Source organism: Salvelinus fontinalis, chromosome 3 (assembly GCF_029448725.1).
Source record: "Salvelinus fontinalis isolate EN_2023a chromosome 3, ASM2944872v1, whole genome shotgun sequence".
Taxonomy (NCBI): Eukaryota; Metazoa; Chordata; class Actinopteri; order Salmoniformes; family Salmonidae; genus Salvelinus; species Salvelinus fontinalis.
The window spans coordinates 7,251,718-7,270,523 of NC_074667.1; the positions used below are offsets into that span (position 1 = coordinate 7,251,718).

The 18,806-nt window shown below is 45.1% G+C and overlaps 2 protein-coding genes across 5 annotated transcripts; both read left to right on the forward strand.

The window, feature by feature from the left end:
• LOC129837495 (keratin, type I cytoskeletal 13-like) lies at positions 1–4,850 on the forward strand. Of its 4 annotated transcripts, none has more exons than XM_055903712.1 (7): positions 1–663; positions 962–1,044; positions 1,363–1,519; positions 1,757–1,918; positions 2,058–2,183; positions 3,753–3,973; positions 4,197–4,850. In XM_055903712.1, exons 1-7 carry the CDS (start codon positions 52–54, stop codon positions 4,393–4,395), a joined length of 1,560 nt encoding a protein of 519 aa, XP_055759687.1. In that variant the 5' UTR covers positions 1–51; the 3' UTR covers positions 4,396–4,850. The 4 variants fall into 4 exon arrangements, with proteins under 4 accessions (XP_055759687.1, XP_055759694.1, XP_055759704.1 ...); XM_055903719.1 differs by having other exon boundaries at positions 4,230–4,850; XM_055903729.1 differs by having other exon boundaries at positions 4,251–4,850.
• Positions 4,851–10,082: 5,232 nt separating this feature from the next.
• Positions 10,083–13,893, forward strand: LOC129837489 (keratin, type I cytoskeletal 13-like). Its single transcript, XM_055903699.1, has 7 exons — positions 10,083–10,695; positions 11,227–11,309; positions 11,634–11,790; positions 12,028–12,189; positions 12,329–12,454; positions 12,779–12,999; positions 13,189–13,893. The coding sequence occupies exons 1-7, from the start codon at positions 10,147–10,149 to the stop codon at positions 13,436–13,438; spliced, it is 1,548 nt and encodes a 515-aa protein (XP_055759674.1). The 5' UTR covers positions 10,083–10,146; the 3' UTR covers positions 13,439–13,893.
• The last annotated feature ends 4,913 nt before the right edge of the window (positions 13,894–18,806 follow it).

An 18,806-nucleotide genomic window follows, 5' to 3' on the forward strand; every position in this document is an offset into this window, starting at 1 on the left:
CACCACATTCTCTCTCCTCATCCCAGGCAGGCAGACTCCCTCTCAGCAGCCATGTCCTTCTCCAGATCTAGCATGTCCTACAGCAGCAGCGGCGGTGGAGGCGGAGGGGGCACCATGTCCATGAGGTCTGGAGGTGGAGGTGGAATGGGTATGGGCTCCTCCCGCTTCTCCTCGATGGGTGGTGGTGGCGGTGGAGGATGCCGCATCACTGCCATGAGGGGCGGCAGTGTGTATGGAGGTGCAGGAGGCTCTGGGGTGCGCATCTCTAGCTCCTCGTTTGGTTCCGGTGGAGGAGGTGGTGGTTATGGTTTCGGCATTGGAGGGGTTGGCGGCGGCGGTGGCAGTTATGGTTTTGGCATGGGTGGGGGTGGGGGCGGCATGGGAGGGGTTGGCGGCGGCGGTGGCAGTTATGGTTTTGGCATGGGTGGGGGTGGGGGTGGTGGTGGCGGCGGTGGAGCCGACCTCCATGTGTCGGCCAATGAGAAGGCCACAATGCAGAACCTGAACGACCGCCTGTCCACCTACTTGGAGAAGGTGCGCTCGCTGGAGGCAGCCAACGCCGAGCTGGAGCTGAAGATCCGTCAGTTCGTTGAGAACAAGACGTCCCCCAGCGCTCGCGACTACTCTGGCTTCTACGCTACTATTGCCGACCTGCAGGAAAAGGTATGTGATATGTCTCCTAGATGGTAAGAGCACTCAATGATGACATCACAGTATGTCAAAACATGATCATGTCTGCATTGTGAAAATGTTATTCTTTGTTAGAGAGTACAGGTACAGGGTGTACACGTCATCAGATTGTTTTTCCAACAAGTTACTCATAGGGAAATTAATATGACTTTTAGAAAATGCTAAATTATATACATTTGTTATAATTGATTCAACCAAGAATTTGCACTGCATTTGTGACAAATTCCATGCATACCCCATCCTGAATGTTTTGCCATCCTCCACCTCTCAGATCCAGGCTGCCACCTGCTTGAACGGAAGCATCTATCTGAACATCGACAACGTAAAGCTCGCTGCAGACGACTTCAGAAACAAGTAAGTACACCCAACACCATCCACAGATACAGTACACTGCTGGTGCATTACATTAACCACATGGAATAACACCAAATCTGTAAAAACCCTCATACTGTTTTTTATTACATTTTGTGTTGAATCTATAAAAAAGGAAACCAAATGACATTACCCTTCAGCTCCATCATAACCACACCCCCCCAACAGACATATTAGAAGCCTGGTGTTACTTTCTGATATTTAAACTTAATGGAATACTAGAATCTATAACCCCCCTGCTATTCTCACAGAGGAACACATTCAGGCAGTTCTTTGACCTAAGCTCTCTCTATCTCTCAGGTATGAGAACGAGCTGGCAATGCGTCAGTCAGTGGAGGTGGACATCGCCGGGCTGAAGAGGATGCTGGACGAGATGACCATGGCCAGATCTGACCTGGAGATGCAGATTGAGGGGCAGAAGGAGGAGCTCATCTATCTCAAGAAGAACCATGAGGAGGTGGGTGTGGGCTGATGGAACATATCCATACAGTCTCTTAATGTATTACATCGATTGACCATGTCAACCTGCTATGGGTCTTCACTAGAACACCATTACTGGCTTTCAAGCACATCTGTATCAAGCAAGGGTGTTCAAATGTATAATGAAGACAGAGGGCAGGTCAAGTTGTTACCATCAGGCAGAGATTAGTCACTTCTTAATCCTTTAAACTCACCCCTATGTGTTACTCCACAGGAGCTGCTTGCCATGAGGACGCAGATGACTGGACAGATCAATGTGGAGGTGGACGCAGCACCACAGGAGGACCTGACCAGGGTCATGGCTGAGATCCGGGAGCAGTACGAGTCTGTTAATGCCAAGAACCAGCGCGACCTGGAGTCCTGGTTCCAGACCAAGGTAGAACCTCTAGAACCCCTAAACTATATTCATGGTGTAGATGTTCCTTTACTTCTAGTTGGTAACGTTGTCACATTCTATCATGAGCTAAAATGTTGGTTTGTTCTTGTGATGATTGACCACTTATTGTGTTTTACAGACATTGACGTTGAACCAGGAGGTGGCGTCCAGCACAGAGGTTCTCCAGACCTCAAAGTCAGAGATTTCGGATATCCGTCGCACACTGCTGGGCCTGGAAGCCGAACTGCAGTCACAGCTCAGCATGGTGAGCTGTAATTACAAACATCTGACCAAGGACCACAGTTTAGGTTACATGCAGGTGTAGAAGCACGGTGGCTAGGAAAAACTCCATAGAAAGGCCAGAACCTAGGAAGAAACCTAGAGAGGAACCAGGCTATAATCGGTGGCCAGTCCTCTTCTGGCTGTGCCAGGTGGAGATTATAACAGAACATGGCCAAGATGTTCAAATGCTCGTAGATGACCAACAGGGTCAAATAATAATAATCACGGTGGTTGTCGAGGATGCAACAGGTCAGCACCTCAGGAGTAAATGTCAGTATGCTTTTCGTAGCCGATCACATTCAGAGTAACTCTACCGCTCCTGCTGTCACTAGAGAGTTGAAAACAGCAGGTCTGGGACAGGTAGCACATCCGTTGAACAGGTCAGGGTCCCATAGCCGCAGGCAGAACAGTTGAAACTGGAGCAGCAGCACGGCCAGGTGGACTGGGGACAGCAAGGAGTCATCAGGCCAGGTAGTCCTGAGGCATGATCCTAGGGCTCAGGTCCTCCGAGAGAGCGAGAGAAAGAGGGAAAGAAAGAAAGAAAAGTTAGAAAGACAGAGAGAATTAGAGAGCATACTTAAATTCACACAGGACACAGGATAAGACAGGATAAATACTCCAGATATAGCAGACTGACCCTAGCCCCCCGACACATGAACTACTGCGGCATAAATACTGGAGGCTGAGACAGGGGGGTCGAGGGCCAAACAGGCAGGATATATCCCCACCCACTTTGCCAAAGCACAGCCCCCCACACCACTAGAGGGATATCTCCAACCACCAATTTACCATCCTGAGACAAGACTGAGTATAGCCCACAAAGATCTCCGCCACGGCACAACCCAAGGGGGGGTGCCAACCCAGACAGGAAGCTCACGTCAGTGACTCAACCCACTCAAGTGACGCAGCCCTCCTAGGGACGGGATGGAAGAGCACCAGTAAGCCAGGTACTCAGCCCCCGTAATAGGGTTAGAGGTGGAGAATCCCAGTGGAGAGAGGGGAACCGGCAAGGCAGAGACAGCAAGGGCGTTTCGTTGCTCCAGTGCCTTTCGTTCACCTTCAACCTCCTGGGCCAGACTACACTCAATCATAGGACCTACTGAAGAGATGAGTCTTCAATAAAGACTTAAAGGTTGAGACCGAGTCTACGTCTCTCACATGGATAGGCAGACCATTCCATAAAAATGAAGCTCTATAGGAGAAAGCCCTGCCTCCAGCTGTTTGCTTAGAAATTCTAGGGACAATAAGAAGGCCTGCGTCTTGTGACAATAGCGTACGTGTAGGTATGTACGGCAGGACCAAATCGGAAAGATAGGTAGGAGCAAGCCCATGTAATGCTTTGTAGTTTAGCAGTAAAACCTTGATCAGCCCTTGCCTTAACAGGAAGCCAGTGTAGAGAGGCTAGCAGTGGACTAATATGATCAAATGTTTTGGTTCTAGTCAAGATTCTAGCAGCCGTGTTTAGCATTTTCAGTATGACAGTAAACATTCCAAATTCCAAACCTACTCCCCCAGTTTTTGACGCATCATCTCTCTCTCTCCCGGCCAATAGAAAGGCTCCCTGGAGAACACGCTGGCGGAGACGGAGGGCCGTTACTCCATGCACCTGGGACGCCTCCAGAACCAAGTGACCAGTCTGGAAGAGCAGCTAATGTCTCTCCGCAGCGACATGGAACGCCAGGGCCAGGAGTACAAGATGCTGCTGGACATCAAGACACGCCTGGAGATGGAGATCGCTGAGTACAGGAGGCTGCTGGATGGAGAGGCTAGCGGGTAAGGCAGGATGGGAAGACGGGTGACAAGGGTCCTTGAAACAAGTGAAAATGAATGAATGTCTCCTTCAACATTTGACTTTAGAAACAATTTTAATTTAAGTTCACCTTAATATGAGCCATTGTTACTTTTGACGTGAATTTACTGCTATGTGACCTTTAATAGATACTTATTATGATCATAGATGCTAACTATGCTAACCATGGGTTTCCCTTCCTCACAGCCTCGGCCTCATCTCCTCGAAATCTGGCCACAGCTCCTCCAGCTCCCACATCAGCTCTTCTAGCTCCGGCCTCAACTCCGGCCTCAGCTCCTCCGGCTCTGGCCCCAGCTCCTCCACCAAAGGCAATGTGGTGATCATCGAAGCGGAAATAGTGGATGGAAATGTTGTCCCCTCAAGTGAAACCAAACTGGCTTGTTAAGGTCCCACACACACAGCGAGCACTGCTGCAAGCAGTGGGTTAACCCCATAGAAATATAATTACTATAATGGGTATAGGAAATGAGAGTGGAATATTGGAATATTACTGCTCCACAGTGCTTTGTTCATGCAACCTAAAATACAAAATTTCAATTTATACAAAGTCTTCGTCAGATGAAAAATCCCTATCCTCGTTATCTGTGTAATTTCTTTAGGCCAGTTCTGGTTTACTCTAGTTTAAGATGTGCATAACGTCCGTCTATACTTTCTAGAATGGCTATAGCCCCTCAGACACCCATCATGGAAAATTGACTTGAATGGGGATTTATTTTCTGGTAATTCTATTTCTATGGTTAACACCTCCAGAACAACATATTCTACTACATCTGGATGGGACACCAACAACAGACCCCATTGTGAATACAATAAAGATGCTCTGACTTGCTGACACCATCATTCATGTCTTTTAACTTGATGTATCTTATCTGGCATGCTCCTATACATCTGACTATCATATAAGTTGTCATCTTTTGCACATGAGGCCAATTCTATGGTCTTGAGAAAGCATATGTTTCAGTATGATCTTGAATATTTTTATGACATTCACTTGTACATTGATCTAAAGATGATCTTAGAAATGTTGAAAGTTGTCAGCAACATTATATAATTCTATTTTTTAAAGAAAAATTCTGAGTTCTTAGATTCAGAGTTATATACGGTGTAGAGAGTGTTTGTGGAGTCAAATCTAGTGCTGGATACCATGTTTTGTTGGAAAGATTTAGATTTGAAAACAATTAATTTGAAATTAGATGACAGAATGTATCACCTATTACATCCATTCTCAAAGATTCATTTATGATAAAGAATGAATATCTCTGTAACAAGTGAAACCACACAGTCCATTCTCATTCAACCACAATCGTTATTGATGGTTCTGTTGACAAATGATTACTTGATCTTATCCACATTCACATCGAGGTTCTGGGTGGTCTCCATCAGAACTACCATGTAGGTCTATGGAAGTAAGTATGGTGCACAAGCCTCCTATGTTTTATATTGAAGCAAGAGCGTCCTAGGTTTTGTATTGAAATCGATGTAGCCAGAGGAGGATGGAAAACAGCTGTCCTCCGGCTACACCAGGGTGCTACCATAGAGGGTCCTGTTGAAACTTCTGTACACCTTCATTGCAATAGTGTGTTTTAGGTAATCAGGTATTTGTTGATGTGAGTATATGTAGCATCGTTTTTTTTAAAGCATAACTTTAGAATTTATAATCTTTTTGGTATTTTCTGAAGATCACTGAGTAGGGTGGTCCTCCTATTCCTCTGAGGAGCCTCCACAGTTACACAACATCAGTAGTCATTGGAGTTAGATGATGGCACAGTTCGCGTTGACAGATATGACTGTGGGAGACTTAGGAGAATTGGGAAACTCTTGAAAAGTTGAGTGCTCTACTCAAAGTGGTGCACAGCCATAAATCAAGATGCAGACCACATAAACACTACATGGCCAAATGTATGTGGACACCTGCTCATCGAACACATCATTTCAAAATCATGGGTATAAATATGGAGCTGGTCCCCCTATGCTGCTATAATAGCCTGCACTATTCTGGAAAGGCTTTCCACTACATGTTGGAACATTGCTGCAGGTTCTTGGTTCCATTCAGCCACAAGAGCATTAGTGAGGTTGGGCACTGATATTGGGTGATTAGGCCCACAGCTGGCGTTCCAATTCGTCCCAAAGATGTTCAATAGAATGTCACTGTATGCTGTGGCGTTAAGACATCCCTTCCCTGGAACTAAGGGGCCTATCCCAAACCATGAAAACCAGCCCCAGACCACCAACATGACGGTAGCGTTTCTCCTGGCATCTTCCAAACCCAGATTCGTCCGTCGGACTGCCTGTTGGTGAAGCGTGATTCATCACTCCAGAGAACACTTTTCCACTGCACTTTTCCACGGCGATGAGCTTTACACCACTCTACCTCACCCCCCATACTGCTTTTATTTATTTACTTTTCTGCTCTTTTGCACACCAGTATCTCTTCTTGCACATGATCATCTGATGTTTTATCACTCCAGTGTTAATCTGCTAAATTGTAATTATTCGATTTATTGCCTACCTCATGCCTTTTGCACACATTGTATATAGATTCTCTTTTTTTCTACCATGTTATTGACTTGTTTATTGTTTACTCCATGTGTAACTCTGTGTTGTTGTCTGTTCACACTGCTATGCTTTATCTTGGCCAGGTCGCAGTTGCAAATGAGAACTTGTTCTCAACTAGCCTACCTGGTTAAATAAAGGTGAAATAAAAAATAAAAAAATAAAAATCAGACGCACCGGCTCCAAGAGACACAATTTCTCAAACCCTGTCTTCACAAATATCTTCCCATATGCGCATGGTGGCCTTAGGCTTTGTGCTGCTGCTCGGCCGTGGAAACCTATTTCATAATGCTCCCGCCTAACTGTTTTGTGCTGACCTTGCTTCCAGAGGTAGTTTGGAACTCGGTAGTGAGTGTTGCAACAGAGGACAGAATATTTTTACGTGCTTCAGCACTCGGCGGTCCCGTTCTGTGAACTTGTGTGGCCTACCACTTCGCGGCTGAGCCGCTGTTGCTCCTAGAGGTTTCGACTTCACAATAACAGCACTTACAGTTGACTGGGGCAGCACTAGCAGGGCAGACATTTGACAAACTGACCTGTTGGAAAGGTAGCATCCTATGACGGTGCCACGTTGAAAGTCACTGAGCTCTTCATTAAGGCCATTCTACTTCAAATGTTTGTGTATGGAGATTGCATAGCTGTGTGCTCGATTTTATACACATGTCAGCAACGGGTGTGGCTGAAATAGCCACATACCTTTTCCATGTAGTGTATGATAGATGATATAGTGATTTCTTAATTCAGATCAATTTATTTAATCAAAAATGGAATGCATTCGCCAGGCACCTTGTTTGTGTGAACATGCCAATGTAAACTGACTGACTACACCCTTCTGATTTAGCATTGCTCAGAAAATACCATAATTTCACAATTGTAATAAGACACAGATGATACACTTTGGATTTGAATCCACTTCAACTAGATTGTGGTCTAGAAATTACTGCTTCAGGATGTCTTCTTTTAGACATACAGTTGAAGTCGGAAGTTTGCAGACACCTTAGCCAAATACATTCAAACTCAGTTTTTCACAATTCCTGACATTTAATCCTAGTAAAAATTCCCTGTTTTAGGTCAGTTAGGATCACCACTTTATTTTAAGAATGTGATATGTCAGAATAATAGTAGGGAGAATGATTTATTTCAGCCTTTATTTCTTTCATCACATTCCCAGTGGGTCAGAAGTTTACATACGCTCACTTAGTATTTGGTAGCATTGCCTTTAAATTGTTTAACTTGGGTCAAACATTTCGGGTAGCCTTCCACAATAAGTTGGGTGAATTTTGGCCTATTCCTCCTGACAGAACTCGTGTAACTGAGTCAGGTTTGTAGGCCTCCTTGCTTGCACATGCTTTTTCAGTTCTGCCCACAAATTGTCTATGGGATTGAGGTCAGGGCTTTGTGATGGCCACTCCAATACCTTGACTTTGTTGTCCTTGCCACAACTTTGGAAGTATGCTTGGGGTCATTGTCCATTTGGAAGACCCATTTGCGACCAAGCTTTAACTTCCTGACTGATGTCTTGAGATGTTGCTTTAATATATCCACATCATTTTCCTGCCTCATGATGCCATCTATTTTTTGAAGTGCACCAATCCCTCCTGCAGCAAAGCACAGGAGGGACAACATGATGCTGACACCCCCGAGCTTCAAGGTTGGGATGGGGTTCTTTGGCTTGCAAGCCTCTCCCTTTTTCCTCCAAACATAAAGATGGTCATTATGGCCAAACCGTTACATTTTTGTTTCATCAGACCAGAGGACATTTCTCGAAAAAGTATGATCTTTGTCCCCATGTGCAGTTGCAAACCGTAGTCTGGCTTTTTTTGTGTGGTTTTGGAGCGGTGGCTTCTTCCTTGCTGAGCGGCCTTTCAGGTTATGTCGATATAGGACTCGTTTTACTGTGGATATAGATACTTTGTACCTGTTTCCTCCAGCATCTTCACAAGGACCTTTGATGTTGTTCTGGGATTGATTTGCACTTTTTGCACCAAAGTACGTTCATCTCTAGGAGACAGAACGCGTCTCCTTCCTGAGCGGTATGACGGCGGTGTGGTCCCATGGTGTTTATACTTGCGTACTATTGTTTGTCCAGGTGAACATGGTATCTTCAGGCATTTGGAAATTGCTCCCAAGGATGAACCAGACTTGTGGAGGTCTATTTTCTGAGGTCTTGGCTGATTTATTTAGATGTTCCCATGATGTCAAGCAAAGAGGCACTGAGTTTGAAGGTAGGCCTTCAAATACATCCACAGGTATGCCTCCAATTGACTCAAATGATGTCAATTAGCCTGTCAGAAGCTTCTAATGCCATGACATCATTTACTGTACTTTTCCAAGCTGTTTAAAGGTACAGTCAACTTAGTGTATGTAAACTTCTGAAATAATCTGTCGTAAACACTTGTTGGAAAAATGACGTGTGTCATGCACAAAGTAGATGTCCTAACTGACTTGTCAAAACTATAGTTTCTTAACAATACATTTGTGGAGTGGTTGAAAAACAAGTTTTAATGACTCCAACCTAAGTGTATGTAAACTTCCGACTTCAACTGTATTTGTTAATGCGAAGGAGGTCTGTTTGTTCCTACGTTGGGGATATTGTGTGTCTGGAAGAACCAGTTACAGAATTTCAATGGACAGGGGTTGAGTTCTGGGTGAATCTAGTGACTGTCAGTGGCTCTATGTGCTGTTGTGCTCGGCTCAGCTCGCTGTGACTGGGTTGTAAACAGCCACATACAACCAGGAAATTATTTATGAATAATTAAAAGGCAAAGTAAGGTGAGGAGGTATATTTTAGTTTTTACAAACTTTAGACAAGTATTAGGGCAACATTTATCCATTGTTTTTGAACTGAGGCTGGACCACTCAGGAAAACTCAAAACCTCTTGGAAAGCCATTCTGGCATGTCTTTGGCATTAAAATATGTGTCATTCTCCCGTTGTGAAATAAAAAGTTTAACCTGGGCTTTGCTCCTTTCATATTTATTTTGATCCTGACAAATTCCCCAGTCCCTGTCTTGGTACATATCAGGTAGAGGAGGTAAATAGCCATTCAGTGTTTAAAAAAATCTGCTCAGAAAACATGGCAAAGTTCACCTGTCACAGCATGTCAAAGTTATACTGTGTGTGTTGACTGATTGACTGACCTACCTGGGGCTAATAGAAGCAGGTTTGTTTATGCTTTCAACCAGACGCTATTACGGGAGAGGAATTCCATCTATTTATAGGTGCACTTTTATATGTTTCTGCAGCCAGACACCATATATAGAGTGAGGTGGGGAGAGTGGAGTTGCACAACAATAGTATATTTTCAATATTTGCATATCCACACATACAGTACATTTCTATCCACTTCCATCTCCTTCTGCATCCTAGCATGTCAAAGTGTGGGGGAGGATCCCCTGCCCTACATGTGGTAAATCCTCCCTGTACTCCTCCCTTCTCTATTCCACCCTTCTGCCTCTCCCACCCATGTCCTCCTCCCACCGTCCCTCCTTCTGCCCTGAGCAGCATAAAAAGGGAACAGTGGCTGGGCCGTGCACCACATTCTCTCTCCTCATCCCAGGCAGGCAGACTCTCTCTCAGCAGCCATGTCCTTCTCCAGATCTAGCATGTCCTACAGCAGCAGCGGCGGTGGAGGCGGAGGTGGCACCATGTCCATGAGGTCTGGAGGTGGAGGTGGAATGGGTATGGGCTCCTCCCGCTTCTCCTCGATGGGTGGTGGTGGCGGTGGAGGAGGCCGCGTCACTGCCATGAGGGCCGGCAGTGTGTATGGAGGTGCAGGAGGCTCTGGGGTGCGCATCTCTAGCTCCTCGTTCGGTTCCGGCGGCGGAGGTGGTGGTGGCGGTTATGGTTTCGGCCTGGGAGGGGGTGGCGGCGGCGGTAGCGGCTTTGGTTTCGGCATGGGAGGGGGTGGTGGTGGTGGCGGTGGAGCCGACATTAATGTGTCGGTCAATGAGAAGGCCACAATGCAGAACCTGAACGACCGCCTGTCCACCTACTTGGAGAAGGTGCGCATGCTAGAGGCGGCCAACGCCGAGCTGGAGCTGAAGATCCGTCAGTTCATGGAGAGCAAGACATCCCCCAGCGCTCGCGACTACTCTGGCTTCTACGCTATTATCGCCGACTTGCAGGACAAGGTACGTGACGTGTTTCCTAGATAGCAAGAGCACTCAAAAACGACATCACAGCATGTCAAAACATGATCATGTCTGCATTGTGACAATGTTATTCTTTATTAGAGAGTATAGGTACGGTGAACACATGTCAGTTACTGAGAGTGATATATGACTATTGGAAAATGCAAAATTATATACATTTGTTATAATTGATTAAACTAAGATATTGCACCGAAGATAAATTACAAGACAGTATGCATATTTGCAGCTGAAGCATTGAAAATAAAGCAGATAAATGAAGCCAATCCTTCCTCTCTTTTAAGAGCCCCTAGGCGATTGCAAAAGGTGCCATTAGTTTCTTTGTGTCATGCTTTACAATGTTCACAAAGATAACAGGTTCCCTGTAATGCTTCTATTAGCTATAATTTACAGTGCAGCTGAAACTCAGAACTGAGTGATTACAGTGTGTTTTAACAGTTTGTGAGTACTGCATTTGTGTGGAATTCCACGCATGCCCCATCCTGAAATGTTTTGCCATCCTCCACCTCTCAGATCCAGGAAGCCACCTGCTTGAACGGAAGCATCTATCTGAACATCGACAACGCAAAGCTCGCTGCAGACGACTTCAGAAACAAGTAAGTACACCCAACACCATCCACAGATACAGTACACTGCTGGAGCATTACATTAACCACATGGAATAACCCCAAATCTGTAAAAACCCTCATACTGTTTTTATTACATTTTGTGTTGAATCTATAAAAAAGGAAACCAAATGACAATACCCTTCAGCTCCATCATAACCACACCCTCCCAACAGACATATCACAAGCCTGGTGTTACTTTCTGATATTTTATCCAAAACTTAATGGAATACTAGAATCTATAACCCCCCCTGCTATTCTCACAGAGGAACACATTCAGGCAGTTCTTTGACCTAAGCTCTCTCTATCTCTCAGGTATGAGAACGAGCTGGCCATGCGTCAGTCAGTGGAGGCTGACATCGCCGGGCTGAAGAGGATGCTGGACGAGATGACCATGGCCAGATCTGACCTGGAGATGCAGATCGAGGGGCTGAAGGAAGAGCTCATCTATCTCAAGAAGAACCATGAGGAGGTGGGTGTGGGCTGATGGAACATATCCATACAGTCTCTTAATGTATTACATCTATTGACCATGTCAACCTGCTATGGGTCTTCACTAGAACACCATTGCTGGCTTTCAAACACATCTGTATCAAGCAATGGTGTTCAAATATATAATGAAGACAGAGGGCAATTTAAGTTGTTACCATCAGGCAGAGGTTAGTCACTTCTTAATCCTTTAAACTCACCCCTATGTGTTACTCCACAGGAGCTGCTTGCCATGAGGACGCAGATGACTGGACAAATCAACGTGGAAGTGGACGCAGCACCACAGGAGGACCTGACCAGAGTAATGGCTGAGATTCGTGAGCAGTATGAGGCCGTTAGTGCCAAGAACCAGCGTGACCTGGAGTCCTGGTTCCAGACCAAGGTAGAACCTCTAGAACCCCTAAACTGTGTTCATGGTGTAGATGTTCCTTTACTTCTAGTTGGTAACATTGTGACATTCTATCATGAGCTGAAATGTTGGTTTGTTTCTGTGACGATTGACCACATATTGTGTTTTACAGACAGAGACGTTGAACAAGGAGGTGGCGTCCAGCACAGAGGTTCTCCAGACCTCCAAGTCAGAGATCTCGGAGATCCGTCGCACACTGCAGGGCCTGGAAATTGAACTGCAGTCACAGCTCAGCATGGTGAGCTGTAATTACAAACATCTGACCAAGAACCACAGTTTGGGGCACATTACGTACACAACTTTCTGCAACTTTTATCAATAATCAACATTTGACTCTTTCATTATTCTCTACCATCCCTCAAGTATCTCACTTTCACTTGGACTCTAACACTATCCCTCAAGTTGTTGTAGCCAGGCACCTCTACATTACTATAGCTAAACTCTACCTGCCTTCACATTCAATCACTAGAGCTAACTTTTCAGTATGACAGTAAACATTCCAAATTCCAAACCTGCTCACACAGTTTTTTGACCCTTCATCTCTGTCTCTCCCGGCCAATAGAAAGGCTCCCTGGAGAACACGCTGGCGGAGACGGAGGGCCGCTACTCCATGCAGCTGGGACGCCTCCAGAACCAAGTGACCAGTCTGGAAGAGCAGCTAATGTCTCTCCGCAGCGACATGGAACGCCAGGGCCAGGAGTATAAGATGCTGCTGGACATCAAGACACGCCTGGAGATGGAGATCGCTGAGTACAGGAGGCTGCTGGATGGAGAGGCTAGCGGGTAAGGCAGGAAGCGATTGGATGCCTACCTCAACATTTGATTTTAAAAACAATGTTCATTTGAAGTTGACCTTCGTTTGAGCCATGGTTACTTTTGACATGAATCTACAGCTATGTGACCTTTAATAGATATTATGATCATAGATCATAGATGCTAACTATGCTAACCATTGGTTTCCCTTCCTAACAGCCTTGTTCACAGCTCCTCAAAATCTGGCCACAGCTCCTCCAGCTCCCACATCAGCTCCTCTAGCTCCGGCGTCAGCTCCGGCCTAAGCTCCGGCCTCAGCTCATCCAGCTCCGGCGTCAGCTCCGGCCTCAGCTCCTCCAGCGCCGGCCCCAGCTCATCCACCTCCACCACACGCAAGGTGGTGATCGTCACAGAGGAAATGGTGGACGGCAAGGTTGTCTCCTCAAGTGAAACCAAACACACCTCTTAAGGTCCCACACACACAGAGAGCACTGCAGCAAGCAATGGGTTAACCACATAGAAATATAATTACTAGAATGGTTATAGGAAATGTGAGGCCAGAACGTGGAATATTGCGGTTCCCCAGTGCTTTATTCATGCAACCTAAAATACAACGTCACAACTTATAAAAGTATTTGTCAGATAAAAAATCCCTATCCTTGTTATCAGTGTTATTTGTTTAGGCCAGCTCTGGTTTACTCTAGTTTAAGATGTGCATAACGTCCTCCTATACTTTCTAGAATGGCTAAAGCCCCTCAGACACCCATCATGGAACATTGACTTGAATGGGGATTTATTTTCTGGTAATTCTATTTCTATGGTTAACACCTCCAGAACAACATATTCTACTACATCTGGATGGGACACCAACAACAGACCCCATTGTGAATACAATAAAGATGCTCTGACTTGCAGACACCATCATTCTGTCTTCTGTGTCTTTCAATTTGATGTATCTGATCTGGCATGCTCCTATACATCTGACTATCATATAGGTTGTCATCTTTTGCACATGCCAATTCTATGGTCTTGAGAAAGCATATGTTTCAGTATGATCTTGAATATATTTATGACATTCACTCGTACTGAGTTTAATACTTGCCAATATTTTTAGAAATGCTGATAGTAGAAATTTGAATGCAAGTTGTCAGCAAAATTACATCATTCTATCTCTATTTATCAAACTCTCCGTTTTTCAAGCATTAGATTCAGAGTTATATACTGTATGGAGAGTGTTTGTGTAGTCAACTCTAGTGCTGGATACCATGTTTCGGTGGAAAGATGTCAAATTGAATTCAAGTCATATGAAATGAGAGCACAACATGTATCTGCTATGACATCCATACTCACAGGTTCATGTAGTCAGTCTATTATAAAGCATTAATATCTCTGAAACAAGTGAAACCACACAGTGGAGTTAGAGGGTTAGTGTTGACAGATATGACTGTGGGAGACTTGAGAAACTCATACAAGGCTTGAAAAGTAGAGTGCTCTACTCACAGTGGTGCACAGCCATAAATCAAGAGGCAGACCACATGTAAGGGAAAGGGAAAGGGGGATACCTCGTCAGTTGCACAACTGAATGCATTCAACTGAAATGTGTCTTCTACCTTCATCCAATATAGTAATTCATGCATTCGGATTGATTGCTTTCATCTAAACGGATTGCTTTGCCCTGGCTCCTTCTATGTGTGAACATGTCACTGCGGACTGACAGACTGACTGCACATTTCTGATTTAGCATTGCTTATAAAAGCCATAATATCACTTGATTGTGTTCGAGAGAATATTGCTATAGAATGTCTTCTTCATTACATATTTGTTCAGGCAAAGGGTGTCTGTTTGTTTCTACATTGTATGTCTGGAAGAACCAGTTACGTAATGCCAATGGACAGGGGTTGAGTTACAGGTGAATCTGGGTGACAGCGGACTCTATGTTGCGCTGCTGTACTCTGCTCCGTGTGACAGCCACAAACAACCAGATAATAAGTTATGAATTATAAAAGGTTGAGGCTAAAATGAAGCGGTATACCTTAGTTTACACACAAACCAGCTATTGCATGCTCTATTTATATAAAGAAACAAACTCAAATCAAACTAAATCTGAACACTTTATGCCACTAGCTGAATGTCAATGGAAAGTACATTCTAGTAGGGGGAATAATAATAAAAGTATTCCTTTACTTTGCAAAATCTTGTTCATCTGCTTTCAGTTGGAGTTTATATTGGTTTTAAGATTAAGATGAAGATGAAGAACTTTATTGGTCAATTGCACACAAGGTCCAAACCGAAATGACTTCCTCTTTTTACCCGACCCACACATACATACAGATTTTTTGGAGAGGTGTGGGGTGCTGCCACACTGGATGTCCGGGGAGCTTTTGTTGTGGGGGGTTAAGTGCCTTGCTCAAGGGCACAACAGCAGGCAATGACGTCTAAGATTTGATACCAGTAACCCTCCGGTTGCCAGCTCACTTCCCGACTGATTTTTCCCGTCAGATCCGAGATTCAATCTTGCAACCCGGTTGCTGGCTCCCCTCTCTAACTGCTAGCCTACCTGCCACCCTTTATGGGTGATTGCACAGTAGGCACAAGCTGCAATCCAAACTTAGAAGTGGGTGTACACCATTGCCCTATTTAACCCTTATTCTACCAGGTGAATTGACTGAGAAGAGAACTCATTCTTATTTATAGCAACAACCTGGGAATAGCTGCAGGGGAGAGGTGGGGGGGTGAAAAAGTCGCTTAGAAAGCTTGGGATGATTAGATGGTCATCACGGTTGGAGGGCCAGATTTGGGAATTTAGCTAGGACATAATCATGGCCCACTAGATTGTGCGGTCTGTCATCTTTTTGGAGGGGAGAGGACAGGCAGAGGTCACTTTACATAGTTCATGCTTCATACATTTTCTCCTGGGGGGGTTCTGCATGTTCATTCCTGTCAAACATGTACATTCTTTGCTTGTGTCTGATCATCAGAGTAGCAGCAGCGTATATGATGATTGTTTGTGTGAGTGTGTGTGCATGTGTGTAGAGTCAGCATGAATGTGTGTGTGTGTGAGAAAATTAAGTGTGTGTGTGTCAAATCAAATCAAATGTTATTTGTCACACACACTTGGTTAGCATATGTTCCTGCGAGTGTAGCGAAATGCTTGTTCTTCTAGTTCCGACAGTGCGGTAATATCTAAAAAGTAATCTAACAAATTCTAACAAAATGTGTGTGTGTGTGTGTGTGTGTGTGTGTGTGTGTGTGTGTGTGTGTGTGTGTGTGTGTGTGTGTGTGTGTGTGTGTGTGTGTGTGTGTGTGTGTGTGTGTGTGTGTGTGTGTGTGTGTGTGTGTGTGTGTGTGTGCGTTGGAGTATCAATGTGAGTGTGTAGAGTCCTGTGAGTGTGCATAAAGTAAGTGCAAAAATAAAGAAATCCATAAAAAGGGTCAGTACAGATAGACCATGTAGTGATTTGGTCAGCCATTTAGTAATATCTCGTCCACAGATTTTCGTGGACAGATGAAACGGCAAGAATCTGTCAAGGCTCACGTAGAATAATGTGATTACCAGTAGTTCCTGGTTTTCCGTTTTCGTCATTGATTATTTGGATGAATCAGAATTGGGGCGAAGTGGTACAGTGATTTTTAAGCCTGTGTGCGGATGATAAGCGGTTTCCACTAGATTCCACAGCCACAAAGTCATGATAAATACTGGTGAAATTTGTTAAAGGGAGGACTTTAGCCGAGAGTTTCCATGTGGCGAAGGAGGAAACTTCGCTTCCTTCCTTTGCACAAAGGTAATCATAATTGTTAACGGCATTCCCTCCAAAAGTAAAACAGGAAATGGCAAACTTTTCGAGAAATTTCTGGGTAACTGAGATGAGCTATTTAGCCGGCTGTGGACAGAAGCTGTTCAGGAGCCCGTTGGTGTCACGTACTGGTACCACTTGCCGTGAGAACAGTTTATGGCTGATATAGAAGTCATGGATGGTAGAGAGCTTGGCCCAGGGATGTACTGGGCTGTCCACCACACCCTCTGTGGCACCATGAAATCGAGGGTGATGCAGTTGCCATACCAAGCAGAGATGCAGCCAGTCATGACGCTCTTAAGGGTGCAGCTGTATAACTTTTTGAGGACTTGAGGGCCAATGCCAAATCTTTTCAACCTCGTGAGGAGGAAGACACGCTGTCACGCCTTCTTCACGACTGTGTGTGTGGGCTATTTTAAGTCCTTAGTGATTTGGACACCGAGGAACTTGAAGCTCTCGACCCACTCCACTACATCCCCGTCGATGTGGATGGGGGAGTGCTCACCCCCCCTCTTTAATGTTGTCCACGATCAGCTCCTTGGTCTTACTGATGTTGAGGGAGAGGTTGCTGTCCTGGCACCACACTGTCAGATCACTGACCTCCTCCCTGTAAGCGGACCTGCTCTCCAAACTTGATGGTGTCGGAGTCGTGCGTGGCCAGGGAGTCGTGGGTGAACAGGGAGACCAAGAAGGGACTAAGCACACACCCTTTTGGGGCCGCCATGTTGATGGTCAGTGTGGCGGAGGTTATGTTGCCTACCCTCACCACCTTTTCAGGATCTAGTTGCAGAGGGAGGTGTCAAAGAACAGCATTCTCACATAGGTATTCCTCTTCTCTTGGTGGGTGAGAGCAGTGTGGAGTCCAATTGAGTATGCGTCGATCTGTTGGGGCAGGATGCAAATTGGAGTTGGTCTAGGGTGTCTGGAATGATGGAGTTGATGTGTGCCATAACCAGCCTTTCAAAACAGTTCATGATTACAGATGTGAGTCCTACAGGGCGGTAGTCATTGTGGCAGGTAGTCTTAGAGTTCTTGGGAACAGGAATGATGGGGTCAGCTTGAGACGTGGAGATTAGAGACTGAGACAAGGAGAGGTTGTAAATGGCTGTTCTGCGCAAGCACTGAGAATGTGCCCTGGAATACTGAGTGTTTACCTGATTAGCGAGATCACCCAGGGCTCTGAATCGGCGGGTGCGCTCATGCACGGCTCGGTGTTGCTTTTGTTGAAGTGTGCAGTAAATGCATTGAGTTCTTCTAGTAGAGAGACATCATTGGGAAGATCATGGCTGGGCCTTCCTTTGTAATCCGTAATGGACTATAGCCCCTGCCACATGCAGCGGGTTTCGAAGTCTGTGTAATAGGATTCCAGCTTGTTCCTGTATTGTCCTTATGCTTGTTTGATGGCTGTCTGGAGATCGTAGCAGAACTTCTTGTACTTGTTTGTGTCCTCAGCCATAGCCATGGGGTTGGCTGCGATATCCCTGTGTGCGCTAAGCCTGTCCTTTAGCTTAGCGCCAAACTCTGTGTTAAATCAGGGCTTTTGATTGGGGAAGTAGCGTCGCTGATGTATTTCCTAATAAAGCCGTTGACGGAGGTGGTTAGCTTGTCGATGATATTGGCATAAAATAAGTAACGTAAAATATTCCAGTCAGCGCTAGCAAAGCAGTCTTGTAGCTTAGTCTCCGATTCGGGGGACCATTTCTCTATGGAGCGGGTATTTCCTGTTTGACCTTGTAGATAGGAAGTAGGAGTATAGAGTCATGATCTGATTTGCTGAAGTGGGGACGAGGAAGGGCCTTGTATGCTTGCTTGTGGATAGAGTAACAGTGGTCTAGGACTTTATCGCCCCTACTGGAGAAGGAGACGTGTTGATGGAAAGAACCAACCCAGATACAGGTTTCTGTGATTATATTAATTATCAATACCAATCATTAAAAACAACATACAGACAGAACATTTTATTTTTGACGTTGCAAAGGCTAATGGTGAAGACAAGGAAGTGTATAAAAGAAAAGGGTTATTATGGACCACATGAACCTCTTC